General features: G+C 40.0%; 1 protein-coding gene across 2 annotated transcripts in view; it reads right to left on the bottom strand.

Annotated features, from left to right (window-relative positions):
• Positions 1–12,324: 12,324 nt before the first annotated feature.
• The window catches only part of PPP4R3A (protein phosphatase 4 regulatory subunit 3A), a 45,631-nt gene continuing 30,670 nt past the window's right edge, over positions 12,325–27,285 (bottom strand). For both annotated transcript variants that reach the window (XM_074584205.1, XM_074584204.1), the window contains 11 exons: positions 26,748–26,825; positions 26,530–26,646; positions 25,919–26,035; positions 24,441–24,572; positions 24,250–24,352; positions 22,827–22,985; positions 21,416–21,585; positions 19,542–19,684; positions 16,784–16,974; positions 16,035–16,261; positions 12,325–13,212 (listed from right to left, as the gene is read on the bottom strand). In XM_074584205.1, the coding sequence (XP_074440306.1) occupies positions 13,099–13,212; positions 16,035–16,261; positions 16,784–16,974; positions 19,542–19,684; positions 21,416–21,585; positions 22,827–22,985; positions 24,250–24,352; positions 24,441–24,572; positions 25,919–26,035; positions 26,530–26,646; positions 26,748–26,825 (1,551 nt within the window). In that variant the 3' untranslated portion in view covers positions 12,325–13,098. The remainder of the gene's footprint in view (positions 13,213–16,034; positions 16,262–16,783; positions 16,975–19,541; positions 19,685–21,415; positions 21,586–22,826; positions 22,986–24,249; positions 24,353–24,440; positions 24,573–25,918; positions 26,036–26,529; positions 26,647–26,747; positions 26,826–27,285) is intronic.

Below are 27,285 nucleotides of genomic sequence, written 5' to 3'. Positions count from 1 at the left end.
GATCGCAGCCGGACGGCGGCAGCACCGTGACGGGCGCGACCCGCCGCCAATGAGAAGGGCGGAGGGAGTCGGCGCCGACCAATGGGAGGCGCCCCTGGGCGGCCACGGGGGCGGGATGTGGTGCGGAGCTCGGGCCACCGGCCCGGCCCGCTGGTCGCCCGCCCGTCGCGCCTCCCCGCAGCGGTCGCCCCTGGCCCAGGGCCGGCAAGAGGGGCACTGGCGGCTGTCCGCCCTCTACGGCCCTGCGGAGGCGGGAGATAGGGGCGGCCCCGCTCCACCCCCCGACTTGGTCCCGTTGGAACCGGGGAAATGCGGGACCCCGGGGAGGTGCAGGACCCCCGGGTAATGCGGGACCCTGGGGGTGTTGCGGGACCCCCGGCGAGATGCGGGACCCCGGGATGATGCGGGACCCCGCGGCTCGGGCACCGGGCGGTTCGTGGCCGCGTTGCTCGGCCCTGCGCCCTCCTCTGCCGCGGAGCAGCGCAAGTGCGGGACGCCAACGCGCGGATTTAAAGTTTCTGCTTTAAAAAAAAAAAAAAAAAAAAAAGTACGAAGCTGCCCATAAAGTCGGGCAGGAATGGCTTTTTGGGGGGGATGCTCCAACAACGTGCAGCGCACAATCCTGGGAAGGAAAACTTGGAGACAAAGGAGAGGCACGACCTGTTGCGTGCACGTTTGAAAAATCAAACGCAACGAGCTGCCGACGGGGTTCCTCGGCGCCGCTTTCCCGGTGCCGTGCGGGCTCCGGTGCCGAGATGGCGGTGGCGTGGCGAGGTGACGCGCGGTGTAACGGCGAGGTGATGGGTGGTGGCATGCCGAGATGGGTGGTTCTCCGCCGGTGAATGACCCGTGTGTGCATTATTTTCCTGCGGGGACAGAATTTATTCTATCTTTAGATGGAATCTATCTTTGGGGGGGGGGGGGGGGAGGGAATCTGGGTGCTTACTGCTTTATCTCAATTTTTGAGGAAATATGAACATAACACGGTGTTTCATAGGGAGGTTTGGCTTTCGTACCTTCCTCACCGATAGTTTTCTCTGCAGTTTTTAATCTCTGGGGGTTTTATCAGTCCTTGCATCAGCCGCTTCTTAGTGCGTTTTGTCTATTGCTTTGTTTGATCGTACTGAATTTAAATATATTTTTGGATCTTACACAGTCAAGCAAACCGTATGGGAAATTCTGTTCGTTATTAAGCACTTACTTACACATGCTTTTGGGAAGGGAGGTGGTTATACGCCTGTTTGCAGTTGCTGTATGGGCTGAGGGAGGGACATCTGTTGTTTTGCCCGAGGGACCTGAGCAGTTTGCAAGAGTAGCCCCAGCCTCAGGCTGCGGATTTGCATTTGGATGGATCCCGTTATTACCCGGCAATGGCCCTAAATTACCTGGTGACCGTGCCGTTTCAGGCATGCGATGTGTTTTTGATCCTCAGACCTGTAGAGCAAGGAATGATAACTCCCGGTTGCCAGCCGGTCCCGCCCCATGTGAGCTGCTGCTCGGTTACAAGCCCGTACAGCTGTTTCTCTTTGAGTTTCTCCAGATGATGGACCAGGAGGGTACAAATAGTTAAATTAACCCTTCATTGTGCGAGTCACGTAGTCTAAGCGTTTCTGAACCTAGAAGGAAGAAAGGATTGCAAGAAAACCACCTGTTGTAGTTGGAAGGACAAGCAGGTAGGCTTTTGAGCGTAACAGGTCCTGCTCAGGTATGAAGGGAAAAAAAAGAATGGCTAATAGCTTTTCAACACCTCCGACAGACTGCTATAATTTAACTGCTTTGGAGCCTTCCGATCTCCTGTTTTGTGAACAGATTTAATTAAACAAAATTTTAAAGCTGTTACTGCAGTTCTTACAACAGAGCGCGGTGTGTTAATGAATAGAATAAAAAGAAAACCAACGTAATAATATTTGAAAAAGATACAGTCCCCTTCAGAGAAGACAAGAGTTACAAATGCAGGAATACTTCGCTACTTTTCACAGCTTGGATGCCATTCGCTTGTAGGGGTTTGCCTCTACGAACTCCTGAAACGAAGCAGGAGTTGCAGGGTGCGATGCCGGCGTTGCCAGCAGTGAGACGATCGAAAGGGAGGGTGCGTCGTGGAGTGCAATTATAAAAACCAAACTTCTGACCCAGGAAATAATCCTGGGAATGTTATTAGATGCCAAATGCTCACACCTCATTCAAGGGTACTGCGTGTGTTACAGAAAACGTTTGGCCTCTAGCAGTGGCACAGCAGGTGCTGGAGGTGCAGCCACAGCAGCAGGGCGGGAGAGGGGAGGGGATGGGGACAGGAATGGGGTTTGGGATGGGGATGGGGTCTGGGATGGGGATGGGGACGGGGTTGCAGGCAGCGTTAGGGATGGGAATGGGGACAGGGTTGGGGTTTGGGATGGGACTGGGGACAGAGTTGGGGGTGGGGATGGGGTTCGCGATGGAGATGGCAACAGGGTTGAGGTTTGGGATGGGGGTAGGGTTGGAGTGCGGGAAGAGAATGGGGTTCGGGAAGGGGATGGGATTCGGGAAGGGGCTGGGGAGCGGGAGGAGGCTGGGGTCGGGCCTGGGAAGGCTGTCCCGGCCCCGGTCCCGGATCCCGGTGTGTCCCGGGCTCCCTCTGGCGGCGGCGGCCGGTGGCGCGGGCGGCGCGTCCCGCCCGGGCCGGGGGCGGGAGGGGGGAAGGGAGGGGCTGCGACCCCACCTCTGGCGCTGAAAGCAAAACAACGCCAGGAAATCACGGTTTTCTTGTTTTGAAAAACGGCAGCGCTGAAGTAGCGTGTCAAATACCGGCAAACTCCGTCAACACGCGTGACGAGGGGGAACCGCAGTGCTGCGAGGGTCCACAGCCCCCAGCTGCAGAGCTGAAAGGCTGAAACACACCGAGAAAAGTGTGAGTCTTCCAAAGTCCCTGGGTCTAAACTCTCTCCTGAGCTGCAGACCCCAAGCTGGCTGGTCCAGAGCCCTGTGTGTCGGTAAAAGCCACGCAGCTGAAGAGGACGGGGACCAGGCTCACCCTGGAGCCCACCAAGGCTCAGCCTCGGGACGTGGAGGACTGTCCTTGGGAAGAACCCATACCCTGGCTATTACACCCCCAAACTGCCCATAGCGGGTTTTTTCTCCTCAGTAATTCCGTGTCATACCTGTCAGGCCCAGCTGGGCACGCGTTGCCTCCTCTGTGTTCTCTCCAAACTGTGACCCATCATTTAAAGTACGAGCACTTTTATTTCCCCACCTTGTGTTTCACCAAAGATGTAGCTTGTAAACCCTCACCTACCTCCTGCAGCTCAGGTTCTCACTTCTGGTGGTACCTGAAGCTGCTGCCCTCCCACAGCAGGCAAAAAAAAAAAAAAAATGCCTGTGAATATGTCCAAGAAAATAAAATAAATGCCTGTGAATATATCCAAGAAAGTTCAGAGCCAGACATACAAATGCAATTGCATTTGGAAATCATGCTCCCTACAGTGAAGAAATGATGAAAATTTGTAGTATTTAATTTTAATGTGACAACAGCAACAACTGTCTTTTCATGCCATTTGCACATGGTCAGCTTTTAACTAAAAATATAATTATCAAAGAAGTAAGAAGCACCAGAACAACGATTTAAAACACACAGAAAGTTACAAGCGACTAAAGACACTGGGACGTTTAAAGCCTCCGCTGTCGTCATGTGTGTTTCTAAAGCGCTTTCCACAGCCACAAAACACTCGACTCTCAGCAACGAAGGCCACAGAAGGACATTTCTAAGCTCAGGCATTTCCAAATGTTCCTTGAGGCTGACTGTAAATGGCATGATTCACCTCCCCCAGACTGTCCCCTGGCAACGATTACAACCATCAACAAAGCTCCGCCATTGAGCCCCTGTCTGAAGCGTAAGTTGCCGAGGGATGGGAATAACAGAATTTACAGGGTTACAATACAAGAGTTAAACTCATGGTAATTGGGAAAGGGCTTTTTTCTCCACCTTTGCTTGAGACTGTTGTTTAGCAGCTTTCTTGTAAATACGACTCTACTGTTCATTAACCAACTTTTCAGCTGTGAAGCAAGTTTACTTTAAATAAGTCTCTGGCACTGTAAACAATGGGTGCCAGGAAAAAAAAATTAGAGAAGATAGCTTTGCTCCTTGCAGTATCCGATTCTGAAATGCTGGTTTCAATATTGTTCATTTTGTTTGGACAAAGGTGGTAAAGAAACAGCGTTAGAGCAATGTGAATGAAAATAAAAAGAAACAAAACTATATGTGCTACCAAAACACAACCGAAACCCCAGAAGTATTTGCTTATGTACCTTAGATGGATCTGAACGCATGGGGGAGGCTGGTGATTTACAGGGTCTCTGGGGCTGGTATCCCAGAGAAACTCCCAGAAAACCTGGCCTTAACCTTTGGTACAGGGCGGGATGCTCACTCAGCGCTGAAATTTAAGCCAGCTGCGCAGGCTCCTGACAAGATTAACATAATACAGCATCTAAAGTCCAAGGAGAGAGAGTCTGGGCAGAATATCGCATAAACCTCTGAGTCCACAGAAGATAAATACAGAGTCAAAAACACGAGGCAAACGATACAGTTTAATACTGATCAAAAGACATGGGGAGAAGATGAAGGAGCAGCTGTGGTTTATAGCTCTTTGCACGAGCGTCAAAGCACGAGTGGAGTACTCGCATCCCAGGCAAACGCAGGAACGGTGGCGTAACCTCCTTGACTCAAACCCTTCGGAGGAGCAACGAGTGCCACAGCAGCTGATGAAAAAGAAAAGAGTGGGGGAACTACATGTCCATCGAATAGGGAAAGACATCATCTGAAGCAGCAGCAGAGGGAAAGGTGTCTTGTAGGTTTTAAAAAGGCACGACAGGGCCCGGTCTGTTGAGGAGGTGATTACTGAAGAGGAAAGGACCAAAATAATTGTGTAAAGGCCACGGGATGTTATCCAAAAGCTTGGGTTCTTGTCAAGGGACAGAACATAACTGAGGCAGATGACTGCTGTGTATGTTCCTCAGTTCCTCTCTCTTGGGCAGGAGGTAAAAGAGGACCTACGCCGGCAGTGTTACCTGGGAATCACGAGATGAGTAGAACCACCAATAGGACCACTCTAGGGAAAAAGGGAAGCATAGAAAGAACTAAAATGTATCATCAAATGGAACCTCTTTTGATTGTGTTGAAGATTTAATACTGATGTTTTGAAAATATTTTCAAATCACCAGTATCAATTCCTGTCAATCATCACCAGCAAACGTCCTTATAAAAACAGAACATGATTTTGAAGATCCAATGCTTTAGGGAATTGTTTGTTTTTCAGACTGCTGTTTCGGCATTTTAGTTATACAAGAGTGTATCAATGTCTATATTGATGGCACTGGGGGCTAGGGAAGAATAACAGGCAAGCACAACCAAAGATTTTGTAAGCGGCTTTGGAAAGTACTTATGCTGGCTAAGGCTGAAGAAAACTGTAAATTCATGTGCAAGGAAATCACTCCAAGGAGGAGAAGTTAAGAAGGAGGTAGATGATAGTCGGGCTGGGACCACCACCTCAGGTATCTACCTAGAGGAAAGCCAGGGGAAGTTTGGATTAGATATTAGGAAAAATTTCTTCACTGAAGGGGTTCTCAAGCATTGGAACAGGCTGCCCAGGGAAGTGGTGGACTCACCAGCCCCGGGGGTATTTAAAAGACGGGTAGACGTGGTGCTGAAGGACATGGTTTGGTGGTAACTTGGCAGTGCTAGGTTAACAGTTGGACTTGACGATCTTAAAGGTCTCTTCCAGCCTAAACGATTCTATGATTCTATGAATGTGGCATCTCCTATCTTGGGTGTCTTTCCATGTTCTGGATTTTAATAGCCATCGCAGCCGTCTGTAGCTGGCTGTTTTCAGACCTCTACGAGAGGCTTCCAAGGGCACTCTGGCAACCATCTGTCTTTCTTTGGCCTGTTATTATTCATCACCAGCAGCCTGCGGATCGTTTCCATAAAGAAAACGGAGTTCATTTTCCACAGTCTATGGAAACTTGTCACTACTTGCAGTACTCTAAGTAGATAGCCTTCATTCCTGAAATAACTGATCACTTTAAGAGGATCCATATAGTTAGACAGGCATTTAATTTATTTTGGCTTAAAATTAGGTAATTAACAGCAACCCTGAGTTTGCATAATATTGCTTCGCCATGAAGGTAAGTTGCAAGAGGAATGAGATTTGTGAGAATCCATTGAGGCTTGCGGCATGATGGAAATGGGAGTAATTGCAGTAATCTGATTAGGGGTGATATGATCAAAATAAACATACACAGAAATCTTTGTAGAATTTCTGCCGCTGTTCTGATGTCTATGATAAGAACCAAGAGATCTTGCAGTCTATTACAAAATCGTCAGCACATGGCACAGGGGCTAGCGTAATTGCCTCATGATAGAAAGGTGATTTCTTTTTTGATGGAAATGCTGTAACTACCCTGCTGTTCTCAGGTCTAGCCTGCAAAAACACGATGCTTTGTGATTCCTAACTTTGATAGCGACATCAGGAAAAGGTCCTGTTCTTGGACAGCAAAAGAAGATACGGCTGCAGGTAACAAGATGACTCGGGTATTGCAGCTGGATAGCCAAAGACCGGCACCTTGCAAGTGGTCTCCCTCCCATCTTGACCTCTTTGGGTCTGTCTCAATAGGCAGAAGAGCAATACAGTTATTAGGAGTCAACAAAAAGGACATTTGGGCAGTGACTTAGGTAGAACTTGACCCAAGCTGTGCTCAGGGATGAGGGGCTGAAGTGTGTTCCCAGTGAAGTGCTTCATCAGGCACCTCATCCGGCAGCCAGCGTTACCAGGTTATGAGGTAGGAATGTATTTTTCCCTGGGATCACAATCGAGCATCCTTACATTAGCGACAGACTGCAAAAGAGAGCTTGCAGCTCCAAACACACTACACAACTACCACCGCCGCTTCCTTCACATATCGCATCACGTACAACGTAGGCACAGTCACATATCTCTCAGCTAAAGAGCTGTCAAGACAGATGTGCATGCAAAGATGTCACGCAAATATAGCTCCTTCCTGCAAAATTAACATGAATTAGATACCATTCAATCAGGAAAATTAAACATACTAAATGTGTGGAGTTCAGATCCTAGAGGCTCGAGTCCAGCTTAGGTCACTGGTGTCAGGCACCTCACTCTACAGGGAGAAGGTCTTCTTTTGAATGTCCATATACAGAAAGCTCATCTTATTCACCAAACTGAGTAAGAGGGAAGTCTGACGGCCAGCTCGTTGGGCACTCCAGAGGTTCCACCCGTTTTCCTGTTCGTAACGGTGAACAGTGAGGACTGTGGTCATTCTCACCCTGCTGTACAGAATGTCTGTATGGCCCTGATGGACAACTGTAGCAAAAAATAAATCCCACAACACAACTGGTCTAACAAAATACATGCGTCTCCATACTTGGTTCCAAAGGAACACATGTTCTAAAGATGAAACAGTGCCTATATATTCAGATAAAGGTATGGTGAGCTATATAAATACTAAGAAAATTTGAAAGGTGCTTTATAAAGAGCACACACGCATGAAAGCTTCTGAAGACAGACACTTGTATTACTGTATTATTAGCTTTGGTACTTAGTTCTCCTGCCCATGAAAAACACACATTTATACCTTCCGTTTCTTACTGCAAGTAATTTAGACCCTGAAGAGGTAGAATTGTTTCCATTTTGAGGCTAAACTCAAACATGTGAAGAGCTGTGCTCTGTTGTTGGATTTAATCAATGGTTATTTCTTCAGTACGAATTGCAGCTTCCAGCTCTTCTGGCTGATCTACAAAGTCCCAAGCGATGGCAGCAGAGGAGTTCACTTCTGGTTTGGGACATCGTGGAGGTGGGGGGAGCCGTGGGAAGGAAACGAGTTTTTTTTCAAGGTAAGATGGATACAACTCAACATTTTCAGGCATGTAAAAGCAGAAGCAGATTTCTCCCAAATGTTCACAGTTGTTAGCACAGACTTTTGTTATTAGCAGACTTTTGTAAATCAGTTCATCAGGAGCTGCTTCCAGTCACCTCCACATCCCTCATCACAACATTGATCAAATCCTGCTGAATGGCGAGATTAACAAATTGCACATCCGCAGTCATAGCTTCCGCCAGGGATCCCTGACTACTCAACGCCAATTCAGTGACAGAGCGAAGGTATTGCCTCTGGCCTCACCGGGGGATGGAAGACTCCACTGAACTCTCCAACCAAACAGCACCAACCTCCCACCTGAAGACCACAGCTGCCCAAAGGCCGCTCGACATCAGCAGATTGAAAATAAAAACACTGAAAACAAGAGAAAGGACTAGCCTCGTCTGAAAACTCATGAGCATAATTAAGGGCTCCGGTACGCAAGCACTTCCAGAAGCAATGCTAACGAACGGTGATACACGCGACTACTACTGAATGTTTCTGAACTCCCTTAGGTGGCCACAGTATCTTTATGCATGTAATTTAAAGTTGCTTACAAGTAGGGTACCAAAATCAAGGTTATTCAGTCCAAATCATCCCCAGTCTGTATTACAAATGCAGATTTTGTGAGCATAATTCCACCCTACTCATTCCACTATGATGAGTAATTTCCAGGTCTCAACATAAACCACAAACAGTTGTTCACATGGAGCCATTAAGAGAAGTTCTGAGACAGACACCTCTGGGAGATGTAACAGTGCACAGCCAGGCTACCGGCGTAGGTCTGAATTCACTGTAAATCAGTAACTATTTTAGTCCTTTGTCAGTAGCATTCTTTTTTTTTTTTAATATTATGCACTGGCTTATATATGATTTTTACATTGTTCATAAATACAATTGGCATACGGAAGACTGCCTCTCCCCCCTCTGTTTCTTAGATTGCCTTTTTTCCAGCAGTCCGCAGGGTTTCATTTCATCTTTGAATAGTTTCATTAATTTCCATTTGTATGAAAAAACCCCACAAGTTTTACATGCTCCAAGAAATGTGGTTGCAATTAGAGCAATATTAAATCGAGATACAAGCTCACCAGGTAGCCAGCCACCTATGAAAATAGAGTAAGTTACGCTTCCCTCGCATGACTAACAGATTTTAAATTCCGGCTCCAGTTGAAGGCAGGCATTACCAATCCTTCCACAGAAGGTTCTGCTGCATCTGCAGCATGCCCACATGCCCTGCCTCCTTTCTGGATTGAACTATAAGCTGTCTATACCTTCCTTTTTTCTGGACTCCAAAAAAGAGCAAGCAGTAGGAGCAAGTGGAGAACATACACATGGACAACTTTTCTTGAAAGACTTCCGTTGTTGGTAACTTCTCTTCTTTGAGTGCTTGCCCTGTTTTACACATACGCTGTGGGTGAGCCCAAGCAGCAGCCCGACTGGTCTCCTGCTTTCACAATTTACCTGACACGGGTCTTGATGTCCTCGAGGCAGGGGAAGGGCAGTACTGCCCTAGCACAGACAGCATCGCTCCAGGGTGGTTCTGCAGCTGTAAGATGGTTGACAAAGGCAAGGCTGCCCTTCCACGGCCACTCTGCAGATGCTAGGAAACATAATTTAGCAAGGCAACCAATGTAACTTGTGCTGGGTTGAAAGGTGGCTAATTCCCTCATGGAGCCACAGTAGCAATTTGAGAACAGACTCTTATAAGTTATCTAATTAAACAGTTTCTGAAATTTGCAGAGATGTAAAAACACAGACAAAACCGATCTGAATAGTTTCATCCTTGGTATGTTAAATGGACTGGGCCTACTTGCCGCTTAATTCCGTGAGAACATGACGTCTCCCCTGGGTGGGCTATGAGAGACAGACGAACTGCCTTATCTCATTTACCAAGTAGGCATATTACAGACAGGAACATTTCAGAGGCAAGGTATTGTTAGATACATCAGATTTCAGATCCTTCTGCCCTCATGACACAGGAGATCTGTTTTTCAGTCATGTGCACTGTCACCTGAAAACAACCACCCTCAGTGTACCGTGGAAGAAAATCTGGAAATATTCCAGATTACCTGGAATTACTTAGCTTAGCGTAAGGGTGTGCTTCCTTGGGGGACCAGGTACTCTACGTACTTTTGTCTGGTATCCCCAGTGAACCTAGGCTCAAAGCTGGGAAGTGTACATCCAAGCAACCAGCATCAAGTCTTTCAACCACCGAAGGAATACAGGCCTGCATGGGTGACTCAAGCACGTTGTTATCTTGCCTGTACAATACTTAAGGCTTTACCCTGTAAACCATACTTAAGGGTACAGTTAAAATGCAATTAAGACAACCGAGCCATGTTTAATACAATATGCACGCAGCCCTCTTGGGATGCGGACAAATGGTATTAAAACTAAGAATAAGAAAAAAACCAAACATCAGCCCAAAGATAGATCTAGAATGGAACACTATTTCATAACATCATTTTTTATCACCTCTTAACTCATACCCACTATTTTTTTTTTTATTTTATGTCCATCACTTCTCCCGACCCCACTATTTCCTTTTTTTCCTGAAATATATTTCAAGATTTCCATCAATACACACATGAAAGTCACTGGGCATGAGCATACCCACCACTGTCCCCAACTCACCTACTTCCTGACTACCTCCCACTTCCATGAATGTATCATCTAAGCATAGACATGTCCTGTCAGGCCACAAGCATTAGATCTCTGCGAAGACAACTAACCATCTAACTATGAGTTAGACAGCATTAAAAGGTGTGCAGCTTAATATTTTACCAGTCCTCTAGAGCTTCATGAAAATATAAAAAGTTCAAAAATATTCCTACTTCCATTATTATTTTGACCGAACCCAGTAACCAAAGAACAGTTAACTGTAATTCTTTAAGTCCTCAAGGTCCAAAATCCAAGATTCCTACAAGTATTATGAAAATGTCTGAAAGTTTAGAAGACAGCAGTATCAAACACCACAAGATCAAGCACTCAACAGCTGAAGGAACACAAAGAACATCAACAAAAAATGTTCTTTGACCAACCTGGAAGAATGACTTCCTGAGATACAGCCTGGAGGACACGAAGACGAGTATATGGACAAATTTTGAGAGCTCTGTGCTCAAGGAAAGTGTGACAGATTGCAAGTTTTAAATTCAGGCTAATTAAGAAAACCTGCAAAATCACAGATTTCCTTGTTACGATGTCTGCTCCGACACTGAAGTTGCAAAAATCAGGTTTCAGAGAGGTCGCTGAGGCAGCATGGGGACTCCCACTCTGCAGAAGAAGATTGTATCTAGTCTTCTAGTGACCAAGTGCTCAACTCTTGTCCTCTGTGTAAAACCTACTGCTGAGAACTGCCCTACAAACACCTTGTAAAATCTCGACCTCGGAAAGTGATTGCAAATGAACTTTTTGAAGAAAAGATGGCTAATAATTTTTCTCCAATGCACACTCTTATTTAAATCTGAAGTTACTAATATGTATTAATAAAGTCCAAGCACAAGAGCTTTGACATTTGCAGTCAGCACAGGATCTGCCACGCAACCCACAATTTTCAGAAACAAAGGCTGTGATCATGTTTGATCCTGCCTCAGATTTTCATTTCTCTTATTTCTATTTCTGTGTGATACATTCATGTGTAATATCACAGTTGGTGCAACACTGGTGCACTGAATATCCAAAAGGAAATCAACTCTCAAAAAATATATGTAAGAAGGGGTCTCCTGTTTGCAAAGGAACTGAATAAACTCCCCTTCGCAGGAAGCACTGCAAAAGCAAAAAGGAAGCAGGATATAACATTTAGTTTCAAATTAATATTATTTAGATTTTTGGAAAAAGGGGAAAGAATGTAGTCATTGAGTTAGACCCACAGTTTAATTGCTGTTTTTCAGTAGAGTATTAGAATAAATTTCAAAAGATGGTATGATGTAAAGGGTTTATTCTACAACCATCTTTGATTCACTAAAACTGGTATTCCAAAGGGAATCAGAGATTTTTAAAAAATACCACTAATGCCATTTTCCTTCAGCTTTAATTATTTCTTTTTTATTTTTGTAAGTCAAATGAATCAATATATTGGTATTCCTAAATCATCCATCTTGCATTTTGATGAGTTAGTCTACCATCATTGTTCTCAGTTATGAAATTTCAAAGTCTCTTTGGAATACTGATTTCGTATTTATAGGCTTCAATTTTTTGATTCCATCCTATTTCCCTGAATTTTTTCTCAAGACAGTTGCTGATGTAAAATTTAATATAAAATATTTAGTCACAAAATAGTATTGCTTTTATGCACATTGTGGTAAGATTATTTTTTTTTCCAATATAAACTATACCATCTTCCATAAAATCCTAAACATATTAAGAACTGCGATGCAGAACAAAATTACACAGGGTGAAACAGGTACCAGCACAACAGTGAGATTATATTACATCAAAAAATTTTAATGGTCCCAAATATATACTCAACAACTAAGCATACACTCAGGGGGGCAAAAAAAAAATTATGACACAAAAGTGACCACATCTAGAATTCCACTCAATCTTTAATCAAGAAGGGACAAACAAATCCCCCACCTCCAAAAAAAAATCTGCAGTTTAAAGGGCAAAGGGAACAGATTTAAAAAAAAAAAAAAAAGAGGAAACTTTATATTCGGCCCTCCCCCGTCGAGGTTTTTAAAACCTGTTGTAGCTTGACTAAAACGTTCAGAATGTATGATTTCAAAGGCAGGTCTCTTTTATCCAAAGAAACTGCTGGCATTCTTAACTAGTGAAGAATTATGGCAAAAAACGCCTTTTCTTCAGAAGTCTCATACGTGGTCCAAGAAAGCATATTCTGATTGTAGCAACTGACCAGCCAATCCAGAGTTCCACGAACAAAACTCCTGCCCTGTTGGCTTTTTTTTTGTTTTGTTTGTTTTGTTTTTTTTTTTTGTTTTTTTCCATTTCCTTCCCTGAGAAAAGGGCAACGTGTGGTCCAAGCTGGAGAGCCCAAAGGCGTAAGTCTTTCCCCTAAATGAAATATTTCCCGTTCTTCTGCTCTTTTGAATTGGCACTTGATTGGCAGAAATCCGTTTGTATAGGTTGATCTGTGTCACACACAGTAATTCACAAAAGATTGCTGCTTTGCTGTGGGTTTGTTTTGTTTGCGGAAAAAATATCCTTCCCCCAACTGGTAATGTTCTTCAGCAGTTGCCATTATGATGACTCAAGCTTTGCTTTCTTTGACAAAGGTAAAGTTTCCTCCTTATCTTCATCTTCATCATCCTCTTCATCATCATCAGGATAATCTACAAGCCCAACGAGGCCTCCCTACAAAGACAGACACAATTACTATAATTAAGAAAATGTTTGCATGTTGATACTTTGTGTTGGAAAATGATGTTTGCGCAGAATATTGCCATAAGCATATTGATTCATGAGGTTCTGAATAAAATGAAGCAGAACAAAAATAAATCCTTCAGTATGAACTAATAAGTCTGAAATTAATAAATCCAAAATAGGATTTTAGCTACCCAACTGGACAGAAATATTTCCAGTTGAAATTTAAGAAAAACAAAAAATCTACAGCTCTATCTGTAAAGACATAAATCTCTTTTTTACTGAGTATAGCTGACTGCAGCAACGAACAATCTGGAAGCACTCCAGAAATGAATACAGAATATCCTTAAATTTGAATTTCTGAATTACAATAATTTTAGAACACGGCCTGTCTTCACAAAATCTAGTTTAAGTGTGTAGTAACTTAAATAATTTTTTTGTATAATATAATTGGATGAGATGTACAGGTTACAAAATTTGAACTACTTGGCAACTGAAAACGGAAGTATATCTAGTAATATTTGAAACTCCCTTGTATTGCAAATAACCACAAATTTTAAGATCAGGCAGCTCTGGACCCATGAAGAAGTGGCACAAACGTCAAAAAAACTAGAATAGTTTGCAATTTCTAACGTTTAAGCAGCATTTGAGTACAATGGCAGTTACTGGTACTTTACTCAATTACTTAATAGTACTACTTATTCGGGTGTCGAATGACAGGCATCCAAACCAGAAAATTTCAGCCAACTGTGTACCAAAATACAACTCGATAAACAATTACACGCATTCTGTAAAGTCACATACAACATAACACCGAGTATACTACACATAAAATAACAGGATCAGATAATTACTGAAAAACCTGACTTCAACACTGTTTCTAGTTTGCGACTGTGGCACATTTATAAACAGCGTATGTTACACTGAAAGAAGGCAGCCTGAATTCACAAATGGTTTTTCAGTGCACTGCATATTCAGTGCAACCTGAACATTTTTCTTTTGCCACAACGACTCGAAATTTTGGAGCCAATTCTGTATGCGATATGCTCCATATGTAAAGACTCCATTTAAGATTCGAGGAATTATACTCTACTGTCTGGGAGAGAACAAGCCTCCAGCAGAAATTCAGAAGAGACTGAACTAAATTCCAAGCTACCCCTTTTAAGAAGCACGTGACTAACTACTGAATTTTTTTCATAAATGAAATAAATCTGCTTCCCCTTCCTCCACAGAAGGATTTCGAGGAAGCGTCACTTAGTTCTTCCACCAGCCAAACTCTTCTCATTCAGTTGTTTTCAATAGAAGGCAATCCAAACACAAACTCTTAAGCTACTTTCAACTATAAGAAAGAAAAAAAACCTAAAACCCCACTTGCCTTTACTAGAAGTTAGGTGAACAAGCAGTATGATGGCATTAAAAAAATAAGGATGAATCAGAGTTATTCCGAGGTTACCTGAGAACTGAGATACATACCTGGCCTTTCAGAAATCAAAACACTTGTTATGAAAGTAAATTCTCATTATCCGAACTACGCTGTACAAACACTACCTTATCCGTCCCCAAGTGCTGAGAAAACACCAGCCACTCTGTTTCCCTGACTGGGTTTAAATAGAGTTTTAGCCAAAAATCTGATAAAATCCAATCCAGTCTTAAAATGTATTTAAAAATGCTGGGTTTGGATATTCACTGCAAGTTATACTGACTCTTTTAAATGGGTTTTCTTCTTCTATTTCAACAGGATCTGCCACGCAACCCACAATTTTCAGAAACAAAGGGTGCAATCACGTTTAATCCAGCCTCGGATTTTCATTTCTCGTATTTCTATTTCTGTGTGATACATTCATGTGTAATATCACAGTTGGTGCAACACTGGTGCACTGAACATCCAAAAGGAAATCAACTCTCAAAAAATATACGTAAGAAGGGGTCTCCTGTTTGCAAAGGAACTGAATAAACTCCCCTTCACAGGAAGCACTGCAAAAGCAAAAAGGAAGCAGGATATAACATTTAGTTTCAAATTAATAACTAATATTATTTAGATTTTTGGAAAAAGGGGAAAGAATGTAGTCATTGAGTTAGACCCACAGTTTAATTGCTGTTTTTCAATAGAGTATTAGAATAAATTTCAAAAGATGGTATGACGTAAAGAGTTTATTCTATAACCATCTTCGATTCGTTAAAACTGGTATTTTAGTGAATATAGGGAAAACTATCTCACCTTCTATTTCTTCTTCTGTGTTCCAACCCAAAACTGTATTTTATTTCAAAAGGTAAAAGTCATGCTAGGATATTAAAAATTGTGTACTTTTTGGCTTACAGCAACCACCCCTCCATAATACAATTTATTTCTTTCACATGTGCCAGTTATATAATTCTGAGCAATATTAAAAATGGTAACAGTAGAAATTCTCAATGGGGGTGGTGCGACATTGTGGAGTCTGGCAAAATTTGGCAATGTTTCCAAAGTATTCCTATATTTCAACCTGCCAAACAGCCCCATGAAATTTAACAAAAGTAGTGTTGTCTGTATTTCACAGTAAAGCTCGCTGCAAGCAGCAGCTAGTTGAATGCTTCATACTTTAAGAGTCTGGGCATTAAAAGGGCTTTTATTTCTTCTTTTTAGAATCGTGATTGTATGATTTTTTTTATATACATGTCAGATCTCCTTAAAAATGCTAAAGGCCAGACAAAAGGTATGTAACAGACAGTCCATTACTGTTTACCATGTCAGAATTCATGCAAACTCGCGAGAGATGCTAAAGCAAATTCCTAGTCTGTAACAATGAAGTCAACCTATGTTCATTCGAACTTACCTTAGTTGTAATAGCTGCCATCTGAGATGTGCTTTTAGAAACCGATCCTGGGGACCCAGGGGACCCTGGGGACCCGGGAGATCCGGGGGATCCAGGCAGATTACTTGCAGATGACTGGCTGGTAAGGTTAGATTTTGTACCGCTGGAAAAGGAAAGCTTGAAACTTGGGCTCTGACGACCTGAAAGGTTAGTTTTCAGCAGAACTTCCTTTTCTTCACTCTCTTTTACTGGAGAGAAAAAACAAACACAAAAAAACTCTTAAAGTAAAGCAATATTATTGAGCAAAACATTTAATTACAAATCATTTTACCGTGTGGGAAAAAGCTTAATACTTTATGTACAACTTGGTAAAGTGAGTTATCATATATTCTTTCTTCATACTACTTATACCACCTAGCAGGTGTTGGCATTGGCCAGGAATGAACACTTTTATTCTACCAATGATATCACCTGAACATCTACATTGAAAATTTTGATTTATAAACATGAATAAAACACAGGAAAACTTGACTATCGGCTACGATTGTCAGTCAAATGCTTTAAGACATCAAACCCAATATTTTGCATCATTCTGCTTTTACAGACAACAAAACTTGTTTTGAAGGGGTGGCCCATTAGCTTGGTGTCACAATTTCAAAAGCTAAGAACTTCAGAATAAATACATGCAAATCCTTCATTTCAGTAGGATCAAAGAATACAAGTTATGGCTTCTACATAAGCCATACGGCATTCTTCTTCTCATCACTTACATTTTTTCCTTTCCATGAATTTACTGATAGGGTCCATAATATCTTCGTCATTTTTAGTTTTGTCAGAAGGGGGCACCACTGCCTCTCCATCTTCCATATCGTCTTCATCAGTATTAAACCACATTTCCTCCTCATCTTCCAGAGTTCTTGCATCCCTTCTGTATCTATGGTTTCTCAAAATGGAGCGCATGCTGCAGAACAGTAAGTTTTAAAACTTTTGATTAAAAAAGCAACTGATATTAATAATAAAACTTCTGCTTGGCATTTACATTGACAGCTTACAGACACAAACATTGTAGAGCAATAAAAATACCAGCAGATCATTCTGTAATGTGAATCTTTGTATTTTCAATGCAAATATCGTTAAAAACTTTTCTTTATAAAGCATCAAATAAAATACAACTCTGCTAATTGCACATTCAGACTATCTCTCAAAATTCTGTAGCTTACAAACAGCACTATTAAAAGTAATTTTAATAAATGTCACTAAAGTGTTGCATTCAGGCTTGATTTACCAGTTTGCACTGGTAAATAAGTCGTAAAATAAAGAATTTAGAAACCACAGACTTCTTTTTCTCTGAAAAGACTTTATAACTTGTCAGAATTTGGGGTCCAAATGTGTTAAAGAAAAAAAAAACCAACAACCCAAAATCTAACTTTAATATGCCTCCTCTTTAAAATAGATACATTGAAAAGACAGGTCTCTCTGTGCCACATCCACCTGTTACAATTTTTTCTATCACTATTTTCCATTCTTCAGGGCCTTGGATACAAAGTGCTACTTCTCCCTCCCCATTTGATCTATTATTAGTGCTGGTCTATCTCAGCTCCACCTTCCTTGCTTTTTTTCTCACAGAAGCAGCACCATGGCCTTGGAGGAGAGGGACAGCGATGGGCACCCTGAAGAACAGGGGGAGAAGTGGAAGAGAGATGGAAAACACTCTTTTCAGTGCTAGATATTGATTCTAACAGACGATTTCCAATAAAAGCATGAAACCCTTGACCAACTTTCTGTAGCACTGAATTTACAGGCCACAGTCTGAAATCTAATGTTTTTCATAAAGCCTTTGTTAGTGGAATCAAAATGTTAATAACACAATCTGAGCTTATTCTATTTCAAGAAAAGGTCTTGCATTACTGACCGCAGGAAACAGCCAGAAGGGAAAAATTAGGAAATTATAAGATATTAAAAAAGAACGTCAAATGTACTTAAATAATTCTGAATAATTTGCTCGCCAACACTATCATCTGGATCTATAAATACTGCATCTTCTTACACTGCATTTAAATTCAAGTTCTCTAATAGTGCGAAACTACTGCTTAAGTGGCATTCTTCTGAACACTTTTGTGGTCCACATCAACAAAATTTTTGGACGCCTTCTTTACTGAACTATTCTTTGCTAAAATGTGTAAACAGATTCTTGTAATTTCTCCATTTTATTATTTCTGAGTTTTCACTTAAGAAATTACATGTGATTGTGCCAGGGCTCGTGCAGCCACTATACAAGACGTAGGAAAAAGGTAAAAACTGGGCTGGTTGAAGCTCTCATTTTCTGCCGGAGAAACTCATGCGACACAACTATACACAATCACTGAGCTCAACTTAAGCCAAGAAAGGACTAATGTTTTACTTCCTACACTGGATGGACATTACTGAAGGAAGTGTCTGGGTGTTTTTTCCAAGACATGCATTAATCGGAGGCTTGAATTCACAACTGTTTAAGTGATAAACTTAGCTTTCACAAGCCAAAATAATAACATCTCACCTGTAAAACATTAGCACTTAAAACCGCAGATCCCACACATACTCTTGAAAATGTTTCAACATTGTAAAACAAATCTATGACTATACTCTCATTTTAATTGTACAAGTCTCAAATTTATATATTGTTTAAGAAATCTTGTGGCAGGAAATAAAAGAACTTAAAAGTTTGAAATTTCAAAATGTCCTAGTATGACTGATCAGGATTAATTTTTTAATATGTTTTCAAACTAATTCAAGACAAGAACAGATCTTGCTAACAATTCTTAAGAGTAACTCACCTATTCACACAAGCATTTTGTCTGAATTAAACTACACAGAAAAGTAATAGCAAATGCCATAAATAAATGAAATAAAAAGCCCTAAACTTTCTATTTTTACACACCCTAACCTTTCAACCTTGGGTAACTGTGTACTAAGGAAGGGAACTTTTGCTCTGGCAAACAGGAGTGTTACATCAGACTGTTTTTTACTCCATCAGCAAATCTAACAGTGACAACAAAGCATCTTCTGAAAATTTCTTTGTATATTCTATTTCTCAGTCATTTTCTTAGTGCTTATCTAAATATCTACTCCCACAACTAACTCAAATAAAAGGAAATCTGAAGTGAAATTCTGAAGGAAAAATCCACAGAATGGTAATTCACTGAACCACCATTCAAATCAAACAGTGGGAATCTGTTATTTAAGCAAATGAACTTCAGATACTTGGTACGCTTCCAGCCTCGTTACAACAGTGTACAAAAGTTTAGGATATGACAACTTAGCATTACTACTGGGGGTCCAGCAACTACTATGTTAGCTGAAAACTGATCGAGAGTTCAAAGCAATACATCTGGAAATCACAATATTAATCAAGTAAATTCAACAATGCCTGAGATGCAAGCAGGAATCTAAATTATTCACATTTCCCACTATCGCACATCAACCCAACAGTGTTCCCAAAGCAGAAATTAAAGCGCTGATATGCTAGTAAGAGCATTTAGTGCATCTTACCTGTCAAGTTTGGGATTATCTTGTCTTTCCCTTTGTTGCTCAAATCGTAGTTTCAGTCCTTTGAATGTCTGCACATAATCTACATCTTCCAGTGCCTTCCAGTAATTTTCAATTACGTGAGCCGTTAACGATTTTATATCTTCCTATAGGAACGAACAAACATAAAGTGACTTATTTTCATTCAAATTAATTTACTTAATACAATATAAAAAGTAACTGACATAAGAGATTATTTTCAAGCATTCCATATGAAGCATCATATTAATTAGTTCATGTAAAAATGAGGATTATGTATACAAGTGTAGTTAGCAGAACAGGCATAATAGCAGCAATTTTCTAGCAATGTCTCCTTCAAAACACGTGAACAAAACCTAAAGCCCTCATAGAAAATTATACCAAAACCAATTCTAAAAGGTCCTTCCCACCGTAACTTATATTTTTAGATTGATAGATTAACTGATACCTGTTGTAATCAATTAAAAATATATTTATGATATACAGACTTAGAATTCATATTGTTCCTTTCCTCACTGCAAATAAATTACTTATGTAAAAATAATTATTCAATGCCTTTGTTCAGGATGAGAACAAGGAAGATATTCTTTGTGGCCACATAGTGCTGGTCAAGGTGCTTTACAGAAACCTCCCAACTGTTCTGCTGTTTCAGTTTATCATCGTGGCTGCCCAAAGCCCCTCCACACAGCTGAGACTAACACAGCCTTGCACACTGCAGCAGGAAAGCTGCTCCTGGGCATTGGTTGGCTTTCTTAGCACTGCACTGCAGAATAAACACCTGAATTACCATCTACTAAGGATAAGCAAAGCAACATAAATCTTAATACACTGATTACTTTCCTTTTTGGTTATGTGCTCAAAGGTCTTAGGACTTCTTATGAATGGTAACACAGCAGTAACAACAAAAGCACGCTTTTTTAAAATTTGCTCTCTCTAAAAACAAACCTGGATGAAAAAAAGTTGACAAAAACTATGTACAGATACCAAAAGGTATTCTGGAAATGCAACCTGGGCATCTATGTGAAAAGGAGGATAAGAAAATAAAAGAAGATTTATTTCTCCATAGCACAAACTGTAGAAAGAGCACCCAATCTCATGGAGTATTGAAAGACCACAGCACAGAAGTCCGGGCCACTATGGATTAGCTTTTTTCATAGCTTCAAAATCCATTTTTAAATCAACCGTGAGTCCCAACTCAAAGAGGAAAGAGGTCATCAGCACAGAAGATTTCAAGAGGTGATAAAGGCACCTTTTTTTCCTCACCCCCTTACTCCTCCACGAGTGTCTGCACCCGAGCTTGGCCCCACTTACGCATTTACAATCTGTACAGCATCTTGTCAGAAGCCGGATGCAAACAACAGTGAGGAAACAGTACTGTGCAGACAGCCAAATTGGTGTGAATATTTTAAGAGATTCCCTGTGGAAGGAACTTTGTAGCGCTCCATTAATATAATCAAGAAAGACTGATATCTCTTCTGCATGTTTCCATATTCTGTTGAATTGACATTGCAGAGCAGAGCTAAATTTGATGGTTTTGCAGCAGTAGTTTCAAATTACATTCCTGTAACAACAGGCCCATCCAATCTGCACGATGAAACTTCATTAGTGCTGCCTTTGCAAATCTGGGTACTATGAATACACTATCGAGTACATTTAATCTTCAAGTCACGGTACTGTTTGAACTTAAGAAAGTACATGGGCAAAAATGTAACAGTGATAAAAAAGAAAGTTCATTTAAATACAGTATAATATAATTCCATTACGGTAGCACAATTTAGGGTATAAGCAAAAAGAAAAGTCTTCTTGAACTGCAAAATTAAACAATACAGTGATTATTTTCAGCATATACCAACACTCACCACTCTGATAAATTCAAACATCTCTATTATGGCAGAGTTCATCAGATTATAACGGGAACCATTATTTAGAAATGCTTTGACCACAGGTTCAAACAAAAAACTTTTCATTATGTAACGGTTGTAGAATTCATCCTTTAGCCCAATTATCTTTCTCTTGAAACGAAGGGCACCTGAAACAGAAATGCCAGAACAATTTTTAAATTTAAAAGAAAAAAAAATCCAGAAATTACTCAGCATTTGTTAGGGCAATTTGCAACCTCAGTTCTTACACACCATTACATTATTAGAACCAGGTAATATATTCAGCTATTCTCTGCTTCTCAAGAGGCTTGACTATTCTGCTGAACAATTACTTACCTATTTTATCACAAAGAAATCCTCCATCCTAATTGTACAAGTGAGACCACCTCTGTTCACTGAAGAAATAATGTAGCACTGTTTAACTATACTACTACTAACATAAAGATATATTTTTCATTTTTTACATTACTTATGATAAAGGTAAAATATTTTCTCAGTAGAAGAACTCAGAAATTTGCTTATCATTCCTATTATTCAAATGTAAGTTTGATTACATTTGATTAAGTCCTACTTGATTAGGATGCAAAGTATCTAATTTTAAAATTGGTAAATGACATTTTTTCCACACACATATTAGAGCAAAGACTTAATTTACAGTCAGTTTAAAACTCTTTCTGAAACTTGGAAGCGTACACAAGTATGTGAATGTGCATGCTTAAACACAGAGAATCATCTCGCTATAAGGCAGCACATTTTGGTTAGCAACTACGTGTACATGAAAAAAGATTATTCAAGGATCCTAAAACAATTCAGTCACAATTTTAAAAGGTATTTCTTGTGGTATGGTACCGCTTAGTCAACTTTAGGCTTTGTTTTACTCTACACACACAACAGAATCATGCAAAAGATCTCTTACTTGCCTCCACAATTAAGTCACGCTGCTTTGCTATCACTGTCCTGAGCAATTTCAAGAAACTACCAGAGTTTGAAGAGCAGCACACTGACCTTCTGCGTGGTTTAATGCAGTCAGATAACCTTATCTCTAATTAAATACCTCTGATAATTTCTACTAAAAAGATATGAAAACTTACAATGGTTCTCTTAGGATATTCAATGTGGAGATACCATCTTTTCAATTCACCTCTACGTTGAGATTAAGAAAAATCCTTCTGCTTTTTAGAAGAAAAGACATCTATAAATGCAGAATTATTTACTAATACTAGCTGACATATCTGTAAATCGGTACGAGAATCACAGAGTATAGTAGTAGAATATCTGTATTCAGTCACAAATTGTCATGATCTGTGAACAGTCTTCTTTCAGCAGAATGAAGATGTGTAACACTTCACATTCACAAAATACTAGTTTATTCTTTAGCTTTCAAACTTACACAATGCCAAGAAAGCGTGCTTTGAGGCCATGAGAACGAGTACCCTTCGCAGGATATCTTTGTTAATGATGTAGTTCTTTATGTGATAAGTATGATGTTCTACGCAGAAAGTCAGCAATTCTAGTATTAATGCCAAGAGTTGGGCTGTCTGAAAATCATCTGTAACAAAAACAAACCCCAAAATAATTAGACATATCTAGGATATTGCCTTCAGAAGCTAACTTCGAATATCCAACTGCAGTCTGATAAACATTTCCAAGTTCTCGTATATTCCCACAGATTAGGGAACACGCTGCAGGGCATGTTTAGTCTTTAAAATAGAAAATGAACAAACTTGTTATGGACTGAGTATTTTCTATTTATACAGATACAGCAGGAAACCCTCTTAAACTATAGAAACAATTACATGTTGTCTGTCTTAAATCAGCATTTGAAGGTTCAGAGAGTACAGAACCTAGCATTAACACAAGCCGTCAGGCTTATTTAACCTAATATCATTATGATGTCCACATGTCTATATCATAAAGTATTGCCCTATATGCAGTGCCTTGACTAAGTTTGTATCAAAAATGTGATCTATTGTGCCTTTTACCAAAAGTACTATGCAAGAAATATCTCAGGCTCTTTTAATATTTCGAGGATATGATTATATCAGCATATACAAAACATAACTCAAATCCTGCTTTTAAGTAGACAAATAATAAATTAAATACACGCTAGATGTAATCTTTTTTAAAAGGTAGTGCTACCTGTTTAAAAATATTGCCAGATTGTTGACCATTAAAGAACACAAGTATTTTAAATAGTAAAACTCTTATCTGGAAGCCAGTTGGGATAAAACAGATTAATTTAACTAATCTATACAATAAATGAAAAAGTTTATAGAACGTTTATGTATCATTTATGTACCTCCTTTTGCATCCAGTTTGGATGTGTTATACTGTTAATAAACAAACAGTACTGCTGCTAGTAGCCGGCAAGAACAGTTATTTCATCACTGATTTCTGCTTTCTTAGTCTGATGTAGAACCAATACCCTCAAATTCAGCACTGTATCGTGATACACGCCTTCTCAGGGGCAATTCTGCACCCTCTCTAGTAATCTCTGACCTTAAAGAGTACGTACATGCTTTACAAGTCTATGTCACTGAACAGCCCCAACAGTTACTAAAATTTATAAAAATATTTTCATTTTTGCTGAAGCAAAATCTGCAGCAAATGCTGTTCACTTCTCAAATCAGGCCCCTTTGCTGAATTTTATACTTATAAATTATTCAAATGACTAAATCACGAATCAACATTGTATTCTGAACTATGTATCATAATCTTGGATTTTAAGACAGAAAACATCTTTTGACAGTTATTCTATTTTAAACATTGACACTCAACAGACTTGATGTGCCCAAAATCCAAAGTGGTATTACCTTTGCTAGGCTTGTCCTCTGTAGTATTGGCCAATAAAGGGGCCGTCAGAACATGCATACAATGTTTGTAGAAGAAACCCAAGAACTCTGTCTTTTCTGTTTTCTAAAGAATGAAAAAAAAATATATATGTAACACATCACCAAATACTCTTAAAGCCCACATGCAATTTCATTTGAAGGTGTTTACTTACATTGGCAGTGGCAAGCATATTTTCTGGATCAACTAAAGTACGAAGCAAACCCATGAGTAGTACTGCCCCTCCAAGTTCTGGATCTGTGTCACAAATCATGTGTTCTATAATGAGGTTAATGAGTAATATATCCTAACAGGGGGGAAAAAAAAGGCAAAAATCAATTCCAATGCTACTTCTTTGCCCCAAACCTGAAATTATCTTCTAAAAGGGTTACTGCCTGCTTAAAAATGGTGCTCTATCAAAAGTTTGTAAAATGTAAACAACTACCAAACAAAAACCCCCAAGCTTAACACGAACAAATTAACTTTACGTGCCAGAGACACATCCTAGTTAGTGGTTCAACAGTAAGAAGGCGAGCAATGAAGAAGAATCTTTCAAAGCAACCAAAACTGGTTCTGAATTTAACAATCTAACTTAGAATTTAGTCTGAACTGAAACAGCAAAAGATAAAATGTACAGTGGCAGCTACTTAACAGTCTCAAAATTCAACTGATTTCTGGAAGCGTTTTCAGAGTACAGAAGTTTTAATTTGTATCCCCCTTCAGAATACATACGAAGAGTTTTATTTCCACAAACATGCAAGAGTAAGTTTTATAACACTATTGAACTTGATGAGATTATTTCCACCTAAAAATAACCCCAACATGTATTCACAGGAAACAAGAATAATACATAAAAGTAGAAAATAGTATTTACATTTAGGAATCCCTACACTTAAATTGCTTGGTTACCACTGTCCTCCATAAAAGAGGACAGTCGTCAGATTCAAGCGGCCGGAACCACCAGCGATATTCCCTGTCCCAACTGCCCCTTTCTTCCAGTACAGAAGTAGCAGCACCAGCAGCATCCTGTTCTCTGGCATGTTTTTAGCAGATACAAGAAAAAAACATTAATGATCTCCTCCATGGAAAAGGCAGCACAGTGTTTTTTCTCCACTGAATACCACTTTGAAATACCTTTCTTACTACTAGTTGTGTGCCAGCATTTTGTATTAATCAGCTGTAGAGGATCTCTGGGAAATGTAAACCTCTGTTAAGAAGTGTTCTTAAACACTTAGGACCGCAATTCCACTTTCAACAAGTGTGACAGTAAACTGAACACAGTTTTTTTACAAGGAAATTAAAAACACATGTACATGCCAAGATCAAGATTGAAATTTATATTTCACATTTTAAGGAGGCCATTATTCAAAGATGTTTTGTTTTGCTTACATGACAGCTGATGTTAACCAAAACAGTCGTTTATGGTAACCTGTTTTACTTTACACACAATGGAACGAGAACGTGTAAGCAAGCGAACACTCATCTCACCCGAATAACAGAACTTTTAAAAACACGGTAGTTCAGTATCCTGTAACCATCACGACTATATTTCATACTTCTCCAGAACTTGGAATCATGTCATTAACAGAGTCATAAATATAAAAGAGTAATTTCAAAAAACAGCACACACATTTCTGGGGCCCTTCTACTTACATCATCATTCTGCTGCGCTTCCTGCATGACGAACTCTCGTACCATGGATGGGTTGTATTCAACCAAATATGAGAATATATCAGTGGCTGCACTTCGTACTTGTGCATCATCCATACCCTGGAAAAGTCAAATAAAATCATTTACATTTCCTTAAAAGAAAAGGCTTAAATGGAAGGAAAACCAGAAAGCATATAGCTTTTAATTCCTACTTACAAGTCATACCTAACTATCACTAAAACTGTATACTAAATCTGAGTTGACTCTAACCTTTTCTTTGTATTTGACAACTGTTGGGCAAAATAAATTTTATGGTTCCCCTGCCCTTTGGTCTATTTCCCTATTTTCTTACTTAATTGTACCCCGAGAAGCATGTAAAGATAAGGAAGTGAATGAGAAAACAAAAATGTAAGAATGCCAGGGCACTTACCAATGTCATACTGTAACTGTTTTTAAAGTTTTACAAAAATATTTTAAATATTCTGAATCTCAAGTTAAGACAAGACAAATGAAGCAAACAATTCAGAAAACCATGTGACTGAAGTTTGGCTGGCTTACTTTTTAAAAAAAACCTCTCTAGAGATATTATCACAAATACAATTGAACTGACTTACCAATATGACTTCCAGTGCTGGCAGTATGCCCATATTTGACAAGGTTTTGAAAAAAGCATCTCTGTTTTGAGGTTGCAGTGTTTGAGAGAATGCACAGAACTCTTTCAGAAAATTTACCTGAAAAACAGGAATAATATACTAGTTAGTAATTAAAAAAAAGATGTTCATGTCACTTTGTGGGAACTGTCTCTTTTATGTATATTTTACAGATTTCTTACCAATTCCTGTCTTTTCTCCTCATCTGTGGCTTCATCTGTTAGTTGTGCAAACAAGTCTGTCAGAAATTTTTCATCTTCCTACAAAGGCAAAACAATACCATTTGTTTATTTGACAATATCAAAAGACATCCAAGTAAAATATAAAGTTCTTCTAAACCATGCCTCCTGCAATTAAGAGAACATACGTTTGTGTACTGTAATCATACCAGTATCAACTTTCTAATTCAATTTTCAAACAAATTAATACGAATCTTGTTTTTGAGCTTTTATCATGTTCAATACTACTCCGCCCCCCAGCACTTCATTCTCAGTTACGATGTATCTTGTGCAGCTCTTTGGCTGTCCTTTTTTTGTTCTCTAGAATAGAATTCTCTGTCCTTTTTTTGTATTTTCTACTGCCATTCTCATCACTTTGTCTATGACTTCCCCCTTGTCACATGCCTGTCCCCCTAAACCTAAAAACACTACAATACCCTTGCTTCAACCGCTCAAATGTATTTATAAACATGATCTCCCACTCAGCCCTACACACACATTT

The sequence above is a fragment of the Larus michahellis genome, chromosome 4 (assembly GCF_964199755.1).
Source record: "Larus michahellis chromosome 4, bLarMic1.1, whole genome shotgun sequence".
In the NCBI taxonomy this organism is placed as follows: Eukaryota; Metazoa; Chordata; class Aves; order Charadriiformes; family Laridae; genus Larus; species Larus michahellis.
This window is presented reverse-complemented; position numbering and strand designations above follow the sequence as displayed.